We start from the raw sequence: 10,984 nt of genomic DNA, 5'->3' as shown, positions 1-10,984 counted from the left end.
TCCTTGTAGGTTTATAATTAACAATATTATTTGCTAAACAGTTACATATTTTAACACATTCATTTTTAAATCAACATTTGTGAAACCGTAAGATTTACATGCCAATCTGTACATGCATCCACTTTCAACTAGTATGTGTTTTAACGATTTAGATGATTAAATCATGATCAATGATTAAATCCACTCTTTATTACCCTCCTTTACATCTATGCCTCCTTCTTTGACACACTATCTCTCCAACACACACACACACACACACCAAAGGTTATAAAGGTAATCGCTTTGTGTAAATGCTTCAGACAAACACGGGCAGCTCGAGCAACACTGCCGTTGTCCATCACAGCCAAAATGTCACAAGATTATTCGTATTATGGATTTTCCTACATAAAGAGAAATGCAGAAAACAACACAATCAATACGGTGGCCCTTAGAAATGCGGCAGATATCTCCGTTATTGTGGTCTACTTTCTGGTTGTCCTGGGGGTCGGAGTATTGGTAAGTTTTACAATCCTTCACCTGATCATTCTTTAAATCCCCTGTCTCTGCAGCTCCCTGACATTTTTATAGCTTTAAGTTGTTTTGAGTTATTAAATTTTCTGTTAATAGTAATAATGAATTACATTGCCAAAGAAAAAAATAGCATTTCTTTTTATGTTAATTTGAGAGGCAACTTACTAAATAACAAAGGTGTCATTCTTTACTAATAATCATTTTGCACAATTGACACAGTCATTTTTCTCAGCAACCTGGTACACAATAGCTTTCCACAGCAGATCGCAGACACATATTTCGCATTTCATAATGTTTATCTATCTGTTACTGTGATATCTTTAAGTTGTGTGAAATCACCCACAATTTTAAACATAAGGATTACACCATACGAACAAAATTACTGAGCCACGTAGCCATCACACCTACAGGAGCTGGCAGGCCATGGAAATACATCCTATGAAGCGCCCAGTTTACTCTGATGTTAGTGCCACAGGAGGGTTATTCATCAGGACTCAAACTGTAACCCAAACTCTGTAACTTTACATCGTCTGCTATTTTGTTGCTGCGTTGTTGGTAAATGTAATATCTAGGAGGGAAGACACTTAAGGGACTAGTTGCAACAGTGGTATTCTATTAGACTGGAGTTCTATTATTTTTAAATTACTCATTCTTCCACAAATATTTTTAAAGCACAGTGGCTAGGTGCTTGATTTCATACACCTGTGGCAACGGAACTGAAAACTTAAGCGGTGTGGCCAGATACTTTTGTCCATATATTGTATGTGATGCTTATGAACAGATTATCAGAGTAGTGTGTTGCTATTTTGCACAGATTTAATCATTTTCAAAAATTGTTCTATTACAGGCTATGATCCGCACCAACCGATCCACTGTAGGTGGCTTCTTCCTTGCAGGGAGGAGTATGGTTTGGTGGCCGGTGAGTATCTTTCCTTGGAAGACTCCTTTACTTTATAATCCATGCGAAGTAATTAGTTCTTATTGCTTTGTTCAAATAGATGGAATGTAATGTGATTAAGGGTGTCATAATAGAAGAATTTTATGAATTGTCATATTTTTATTAGAGCAATCAAGTGTGTAAAACCATTTAGTACTTATATAGTATGCTGAGTATATGACCTTTCAAAAAACCCCATAATGGATTCTGACTGAATTTTAAAAGGAGCTACTGACAGATTGAACTGTGCTCTCCACAGATCGGAGCATCGCTGTTTGCCAGCAATATTGGCAGTGGCCACTTTGTAGGAATCGCTGGTACTGGCGCAGCTGCAGGAATAGCCATTGGTGGATTTGAATGGAATGTGAGTAACTGTTCTTGAGTCAGTTATACCACTTCTCATGTAGTTCTTGTCCCTGATACTCTATCAGTTATCTTTGTCATGTCAACTGATAGATTGTTACGAGAGCTCCGGCCTGAAGAGGATGAAATGAAACAGGATATCTGATTATTTCTTCTATGTTCGTGTTTTTCAGGCTCTTGTTGTGGTTGTCATTCTGGGATGGCTCTTTGTGCCCATCTACATTAAAGCTGGGGTAAACAGAATACTACTGCTACACACTGGCCTGAAAGCTCCTTATATGTATTAATTCTCCTATCCAAATGTGCATTCATAACCACCGTGTTTATCTACAGTGTGAGTAATGAGTAAAATCTCATCTGTTGTCGATGTATTTAGATCGTCACCATGCCTGAGTACTTGAAGAAGAGGTTTGGAGGACAGCGCATTCGCATTTATCTCTCTGTTCTCTCCCTCTTCTTGTATGTCTTCACCAAAATCTCAGTGAGTCCCTCCAAGAGATGCAGAACACACTGTTCCATTTGTGGATGATCTTGAATAAAATCCTGCATTTTTTTACCCTTCCCCATATAGGCAGACATGTTCTCGGGTGCAATTTTCATCCAGCAGGCACTTGGGTTGAACATCTACCTCGCTGTTATTGCACTTCTAGCGATTACGGCACTGTACACTGTCACAGGTTTGTACACGGCAGAAATACACTTCCTTTTCTACGGAACTTATAGATTGACATTTTCCTCAGAAACTACCCAAGAAGTGTTATCTACAAAAATTATATTATGACCGGGGTAAAGTCTTCCCAAGCCCATATGTGGTGATGTAGACACACACCACATACACACAATCTCTTTCGTTCCTCATTGCTGGTTTATCTTTGCTGAGTTGCTGTGGTTAATTGCCCATGGACTATGATAAGCCTGAATTGGCCTTCTGTTGCTGTTTTGTAACAACACATCCACAATTACAAGTCTTACAGAATGAGTAGTTACATAATGACATGATGAGTTGATTTTTGTTCTTTCAAACAAGTGTAGTCTGTTAGTTGTGATAAGATGTCAAGATTTTAGGTGAAAATGTTTACAGATTGATAACATTGACATAACATTGATAATCCTATTTTATCTCAGGTGGACTGGCAGCAGTGATCTACACAGACACTTTACAGACCATCATCATGGTTATTGGATCATTCATTCTCATGGGCTTTGGTAATATGACACTTATCATATATCACATATCTGTTTGAAAGGTTTAAAAAGTCTAATTTCCATATGATTTTCCTCAGCTTTCCATGAGGTGGGAGGCTATGTAAACTTTGAGAAACTCTACATGCAAGCTATCCCCTCAATCACGGGTAACATCAGTGCAAACTGCTATGAGCCCCGGGCAGACTCCTTCCATATCTTCAGAAATGCAGTTACAGGAGACCTCCCATGGCCTGGTCTCGTGTTTGGACTCACCATTCAGGCTACCTGGTACTGGTGTACTGATCAGGTGAGCAAAGAAATGAGCACTGGGCAGCTCAACTGCAGTTTTCAGCAACCAGTCTGTAGTGAAAAACTGAGACACGTTCAACTGATTGCCTCGGTGTGTTCACTAGACTCAATTTCTATACGGAGAGATAATTTGGAAGAAATTTATGTTCAAGGTGTTGAAAATGCAGATGGAGTCTTGGATCGAGCTGGGCACGTCAATAGTTTTTGGCAATCATTCACAACAAATGGGTGGTCATAAACACTGACTCAGCCAACTGATTTACTCACATGCACATTCATGCCCGTTCATACAGATTTAAAAAAAAAAAACAATATTCAAAAAACAGTCTGCAGTGAGAGGATAACCATGCTTTTAGTTTAGACGCTGGATCTCAGCGAGAGCCTGACACCAATTCATGTGACATAGAGCACACGCGAACAAAACACTATGGTATATCTATTTTCCGTTACAGAAGAAGATGATTTGCTTCTTTGGTTTACTCAGCAAACATTTTGAGTTCAACCACAAAGACTGAAAGTGGTTTGAAATCCATGACAACCACTTACCCACCCAGTCTATCATTCAGCCAAGTCCCCCTTATGCTCAGAATCAATTGGCCAGGCTGTTGATTTAAGCTTGATTTATAGTACTGTATTACTACAGCCTGACGTTCAGCTTTCTAGAAATGTTCATACACGTTGCACCAATGCAGACAAAAACAACTATGATAGGTCTGCATGGTAGTAATATGCCATGTAAACAGGGTATATCAATTAGCATAAGGATAATACACCTGCTAAACCAAAGAGACTGCAATTGTATCTAGTTTGCTCACAATCCTAACACGAACAACATATGTTGTGTTTTTAATTTTCATAGCTCTGACAATTCGTGTTTCAAGGTTAAGTAAAAGCCATGATCGTTCCAAATGTAGTTGTTTGTTTGTTTGTTTTTCACATCATCTCATAAGTGCAAATGTAAAAATGTAGTGTCAGCCACTTGTATAGGCTTTGCGGTCAATTAATGCAGGGCTATGAACAGGTCTACACACAGAAGAGACTGTAACAAGTCAATGAAATTCAGTATTCTCAAGCAACAATGAGTAAACTAACCATTGGCAATGCAAGCAGGTCAGCTGAAGGCTTATCAGGGGGCTTTTAGGACAGGCTGATAATAATGCCACCTAGAAGTAATAGGCATCACTAACATCACTCTGAGACCGTATCTTTCTGATTTTGGAGATGTTGCACAAATGCAAGAACCACTACACTGCAATACCTGCAGCGGACCCAAGTTAACTGTCTGTTGGGATCTCTGGATCTGTTTCCTGGTGTTTTGGACTTTTTGAATCAATACTGTATTGTGTTTTGAGAAAAAGGTTCTTAATTTATGTCTGGATTTAGTGATTATACTACTGTTGTTTTATACACAAGAGTGTTAGCCAGACAACAGGACCCTGGAATATATGCAAGCAAACTGCTTCCAAACAGGAAGCAACATGCATCAATAGAGAGCCAATGACTTCAAGAGAAAAAGAACAATACACTGGTGACCCAAAGTGGTTGGATCTTAAATTAAACTTTTAGCATCTTTAAGGTCAGCGCTCCAACAGCTTCAGCATTTATAAGGCTGATGAATTAAATTTCAAAAAGTAAAGAACATCACAGTGCACTCTGTGACATCCCTGCTGGCAATACAAATTAAACAAGTAAATAGCAATACATAACAAATGCTAGAGAAATTGATTTATGTTTCGTGTCTCTGAAAGGTGTATCCTGTGTGGATACAGATATATTAAACAAGCCCATAAAAGCCCATGTTTTCATGATAGTTGATGATTTCGAATTTATAAGCTTTTATTTAACACCATGCGCACAAAGCCTGCTCCAATGTGACTGGACAAGTCTAGAAAGCAGATAGAAGCTTCTAGTACCCAAAGTATTTTCCATGATCACATATTCTACATATTATTTTCTAAAAACGAGTCTTGTTGAAGCTTTTGCTCTTGAACGTTCATAGATGTTCCTCTACATGTATAAACTATACTTTATAATTTGGAAACATATCATATGATTTGTGAAATCTTAGTTTGAATGTAAAAGACATTACTATTCTACAAGTATAATATTTTGCATCGAATCTCAATGAACTAGAAATAACAACTACCACCAAGTTTAAAAGTACAGTAAATGTGGGTAAAATTGTGATACCTGAGTAAATGTATTTAGTTGCTTATGACCACTGAATTGTACTCCCATTGTTTCCTAATTGTAGGTGATTGTGCAGCGCTGCCTCTCTGCCAAGAGTCTCTCTCACGTTAAAGCAGGTTGTATCCTATGTGGTTACCTGAAGCTGCTGCCCATGTTCCTCATGGTTTTCCCCGGGATGATTAGCAGGATCCTGTACACAGGTGAGTGTGGTTACATGTGTGTGACATGTAACTTATGTAGCAAGCTTATTGGTTAACATTATATTTGTAGTTCATGCACAAAATTATTCAGTGCTGACCTCACGCACTGTGGATTTTCTTGCCTTTAATCTAGATGTGGTAGCATGTGTGGATCCAGCCGAATGTGAAAAATACTGTGGGACCAAGGTGGGCTGCAGCAACATCGCTTATCCGAAACTGGTCGTCGAACTCATGCCTGATGGTTGGTGACCTTTGTCTTATGAGCTGTTAATAATAACTACAGGCTTCTTTGCTTATCTTTCCTTTTCTTGATCTGTTACTCTATTTCAGGCTTGCGAGGTCTTATGCTGTCTGTGATGCTGGCCTCTTTGATGAGCTCCCTTACCTCTATCTTCAACAGTGCCAGCACTCTCTTCACCATGGACATCTACACTAAAATCCGTCGCTCTGCTAGTGAGAAGGAACTCATGATTGCTGGCAGGTAAAACACATTTTCGTCGCTGTGTCTGATACAATCATCGTCTAAATTGTTGAATACTGACTGGATTTGTTTCAAATGTCTAGAGTTTTTATCTTGGTCCTGATTGGTGTGAGCATAGCATGGATTCCAGTGGTGCAGGCAGCCCAAAGTGGTCAGCTCTTCGACTACATCCAGTCCATCACCAGCTTCCTAACTCCACCTGTCGCAGCTGTCTTCTTGCTTGCCATCTTCTGCAAACGTGTCAATGAGACTGTGAGTTGCCTCCTTTGATTCAATGTTCTTTTTTTTTTTCTTTTCTAAATCAGATTTTCAGTGTGGTTTTGTGCACTGACATTATTTTTCCCATACCTCTGAGATTTATTTATTGAAAAATGACATTTGTTTCCATTCTTGCTGTGGGTTAAATGAGATGATTGGTACAAGTCTCATGTCTGTACAGGAAATAAGCTGGAGCCAAGAGCTGGTTAGCTTATGTTAGCTTAGTATATGGACTGGAAATAAAGGAAAGCCTTTAGAGTGCTTTTTGTCAGAGCCGCTCTACACACAAGCCAGTTATCCCTGTGTATCATTTCGGAAATTTCCTGCTTAAAAACCTGAAAGTCAGAAAGCTTGTGAGGCCAAACTTTGATGCTCATTCACAACTAAATTACTGAGTTCTGAGGTCATCCAATTGTCACTTCTGGTGTGTGGAGACCTTAAGAATACCAGCATTTTGGGGAGAATCAGTTTCAGGTCAGTAATTTTCTGCCTGGTCCTACTTTAGTCCAAAAGTGTTGCAAATGCTAGTAGGAGCATGTCATGGTGATAGCTTCCTAATTTTTGTGCAGCAAAGAGTGGTGTTGACGTGATCAAATGTACAGCAAGAAGGATCCATCCAAAATTATTCCCTTAAATACAATATTGTGGTAATATCACTCACTTCACTTGATTTAGACTGACCTTTGTCCTGTTTCTTTCTTTCTCCAGGGGGCCTTTTTTGGACTGGTAATTGGACTGGTTATTGGCTTGATTAGGATGATTGCTGAGTTTGTTTATGGGACAGGTAGCTGTGCTTCCCCCAGTAACTGTCCCACTATCATATGTGGCGTTCACTACCTTTACTTTGGGATCCTCCTGTTTGTCATCTCCTGCGTCATCATTCTGACAGTGTCTCTCGTGACCAAACCCATCGATGACAAACATGTAAGTGATAAATTATTATTATTATTATTATTATGTAAATTAGGGGAGAGCATTTACTCCAACATAACTGTCAAGTTTTTGATGATTGTCGCCAAAGCTCACCTGCCCACAGCACTTTAGGCAGCCATAGATCAGCCAATAAGCAGTCACTTGGTTTGCAGTGACACATTTTGGTTTGCTTCGAGTTCACTATTATTATAGTGAGAATAAATCTGTGAGAATAAAAATTAAACCCTCATATTCTTACACATACACACCTCATCGCTACTAAAAACACCAGTAAAAACAGTAACTATTCTTAATGTGCTGTAACAAACACCAAGAAGCTTGTATAAGAGCAAGAAGGCTAATTGTCTAATTCTAGGCACTCACATGTCACAAGAAATGTTTTACAGAACATTTATGTTCTGTAAATCTTTCGTGTCAGTGCGTTTACTCACTCAAAACGATTACAGAACTTTGCATTAACCCCTTAAAGGGAGCAGCTGAAAGAAGAAGACACAATATTAAATTGAGAACCCCAATGATCAGATGAGTGAGGACTTGGCAATGATGTGGAGGAAGAACTCCCAGCAGAACCAAGATCAGGGAGTGGCAGTCAGCAGCTCAGGGATAAGAGGACAGAAAGGCATAAAAGAAGAATGTACAACCAGGATAAAATACAAACTACAAGAAAGAGCAGACAAAGGTTAATGCCATACAACAGCAACATAACAACAACTGAGGAGTAAAAAGAGGAGTGCAGCTAATAACCACAGGCAGCTAACTATTTAAACGGCAGTATCTACACATGAAAAACTGCTTAAGTCTTTACTGGTGGCCTTCACATCTCCTCAAGCTGCCACGCCTAACTGCAGAGGACAAAAGTATTGTTGTTGACATCATTTAGGCATTACGCAAAAATTGTATGTTTGGCTGATGGTAAAAAGATATGTGCAAATTCCCATTTTGTATCTTATTATATTAATATTTAGTGACTATATTATTACTTCAATGCAAACAAACTAAACATGTGATCTATGCAGCATCTTTGATGTTTCTACAGCGCAAAAACTTACTGCAGTCTGAATAGTAATTTCGTAATAACAAAGTGAGTCATCACCAGTCTCTACAACCACATAGCCATCTAGTCAAGTCTTTGCATGAACCAACATTTAGTAAGCTATTAAGAAGCACCCCAAAATAAAATGACAAATAGTCTATTTCTCACCACATGCTTTGTCATTTGACTAGCTGTACCGACTGTGCTGGAGCCTGAGAAACCGCACGGAGGAGAGGGTTGACCTTGAGATGGATGATTGGGCTGATAACCAAGATTCCAGCAGTGAGGACTCAGACGGTAAGGAGCTCACATACCCAGCATACATACAGAGTAAATATGCATTCATGCACAGATACATGCAAACTTTCATTTTTCTTGTTTCTTCTTTTGCAGATGATGAGCCTGGCTTCTGTAAGAAGGCAGTGATGTGCTTCTGTGGCCTGGAAACCAAGAAAGCCCCCAAGCTGACTAAAGAAGAAGAGGAAGAGCTGCAAAGGAAGCTGACAGACACCTCAGAGGTGCCTCTGTGGAGGAACGTGGTCAATGCCAACGCCGTCATCCTTCTGTGTGTGTGCGTGTTCTGTCATGGCTATTTTGGCTAAAAGTCAGCTGATTTCAAGTGCTCTCTGACTCTCTAATTTATACAAATATAACACACCACTCAGTAGCCCTCAACACTCTAAAACACAATCATGCACTTGCAACTATATTACAATGTTTAGCCTTTGATGTAAAATATATTTTTGTAAGGCACTGTGCTTTTCATGAACTTGTCCTGGTAGATCGCACTGTAATATATGAACACATATTGCACTTACTGTAAAACATGTTAAAGTTGTGTATATTCATATTTGCATGCTACCCATTGTCCCTATGAGTTTTCTTCGTCGTCTTAACAGAAACATTTAAACAGCTCACGACAGGAGCTGCAGGTGTGCATCCACCTGTAGAGACCACTCTCACACAGTAAGCATTATGTAAATGTGTGGTTTTATTTGCAACACATATTAACCACAACACGATAAAATGAGCTGCAGCACACGCTTGTAATCTATTTAATTAATGATTAATCTGTTCAAAGCCAATCTCCAACTAAAGGAATTGTAAAAACGTCATGAGTGTCTTTTGTACTTTCGAGTTTACACATGAGTGGGGAGAAGGGGAATAGAGCATGTCTGTTTTAAAATTCAGGATTCTGTCTTTTGTCAGTGAAGAAGGGAGACAAAATAATATGCAATACACCAGCAAGTGATCTGTTATATAAAACCAACAAAGCACAGCATGGGAGACACTTTAAAATTCCTCGAATTACAGTGTGTGCTACCTCATTCCACTTAAGCTCTGTTTCCTGATTATGTGTGCTCAAAGTCCATTAGTGCTGTCACTTCTTAAATCCACACACCTTACTCTGTGTTGTTTTAGGTGTTAATGAATAAAAGCATCTCAGGGATGAAGTGCTGAGAATCACTCAATAGTCATGGCTGACTAACTCTACTGCCCTCTAATGGTTTATTCTTGTTTCTGTTAAACTAAATGTAAAATATTTGTTTTCTGATTGATTGTCATTTGGCTAAATTTTTCTTCTCTAACTGAGGATGAATTTCATTCGTATTGCTCGGTAAACAAATGTTAAATTTCAAACAAACATGTAGTACTATTTTTGAATTTACTAGGAGGCCTGTGAGTCATTCCCATTAACTCTATCTTATCAGTAACTCTGTGGTTAATGTGCACTGATTGCAGATCACCAGCATATGAACAGTTGAATCATTTATGATTGCTTGGACCTTCAGGCTCTGTTCCCTTAACTTTTATATCTTTTACCTCCAGCTTACTCTTCACCATGTGTATATTACTTTAAAGCTCCCTGCAACTAATCTCTGGCAGATCCAAACGGTAACTAAGCCTAAAAAAACCTAAAACAAACCAACATGTCAGGGCTCTGTGTGCGGGCAGGCAGAGATGAGGATCCAAATGCAGGACTCGAACACGGAATTGAAACTCAAAAACCTCAGCTTTATTGCTGGCAGGAAAACAAACATGAAGTGATGATGGAACACTGAGACCAAGGACACACAGGCATAATCTGATGGTACGACACGACACCGAGCACGGGAAAACACAGGGCTTATATACACAGGGTAGTAACGGGGGAATCGGCAACAGGAGGGAGACACAGCTGGGAGAGATCAGGGCTAACGAGACAGGGGGAACAAAGCTGCACACACTAACATCAGACAGGAACAAGAACCTTCAAAGTAAAACAGGAAACAAAACACACTTTACTAAGACACAGACTAGACAGAGACAGACTTGACACTGACCAAAGGCTACTAAATGATAATCATAATCACAACAGTATCAGATCATAATATAGAAAAACACCAAGATAACTGAAACACCAAGTACCAGAGAAACATAAAGGAAAATCCATGATGCAAAAGTACCAAAACATAATGAACTCAAAATACTGGGTCCAACGGACCCAGAACCGTGACACAACAACCTGAGACAAAATATATGCTTATCTCACTCCCCCTGGGGAGAAGAGGTTTTTTCCCTTCTTTTTTTTTTTTCATTTTATT

The 10,984-nt window shown here is 39.1% G+C and overlaps 1 protein-coding gene across 1 annotated transcript; it reads left to right on the top strand.

Annotated features, from left to right (window-relative positions):
• Positions 1 to 312: 312 nt before the first annotated feature.
• Positions 313 to 9,915, top strand: LOC102298378 (sodium/glucose cotransporter 1). The gene is made up of 15 exons (XM_005941807.2): positions 313 to 495; positions 1,358 to 1,429; positions 1,707 to 1,811; positions 1,984 to 2,043; positions 2,187 to 2,291; positions 2,382 to 2,487; positions 2,936 to 3,016; positions 3,094 to 3,302; positions 5,559 to 5,694; positions 5,828 to 5,935; positions 6,025 to 6,175; positions 6,259 to 6,427; positions 7,142 to 7,357; positions 8,591 to 8,696; positions 8,793 to 9,915. The coding sequence occupies exons 1-15, from the start codon at positions 349 to 351 to the stop codon at positions 8,999 to 9,001; spliced, it is 1,980 nt and encodes a 659-aa protein (XP_005941869.1). The 5' UTR covers positions 313 to 348; the 3' UTR covers positions 9,002 to 9,915.
• The last annotated feature ends 1,069 nt before the right edge of the window (positions 9,916 to 10,984 follow it).

This window comes from Haplochromis burtoni, unplaced genomic scaffold (assembly GCF_018398535.1).
Source record: "Haplochromis burtoni strain Fernald_Lab_line unplaced genomic scaffold, NCSU_Asbu1 Contig_325, whole genome shotgun sequence".
Lineage (NCBI taxonomy): Eukaryota > Metazoa > Chordata > Actinopteri > Cichliformes > Cichlidae > Haplochromis > Haplochromis burtoni.
Note: the sequence above shows the minus strand (reverse complement) of the source record. Positions and strands in the feature narration are given on the sequence as shown.

What these genes read in the sequence shown, in the direction of transcription:
- LOC102298378 (XM_005941807.2), top strand. Translation starts at nt 349, where the DNA reads ATGTCACAAGATTATTCGTATTATGGATTTTCCTACATAAAGAGAAAT. An exon ending in GCAAACGTGTCAATGAGACT is followed by an intron (nt 6,428 to 7,141) that starts GTGAGTTGCCTC and finishes TTCTTTCTCCAG; the next exon opens with GGGGCCTTTTTTGGACTGGT. An exon ending in CAGCAGTGAGGACTCAGACG is followed by an intron (nt 8,697 to 8,792) that starts GTAAGGAGCTCA and finishes CTTCTTTTGCAG; the next exon opens with ATGATGAGCCTGGCTTCTGT.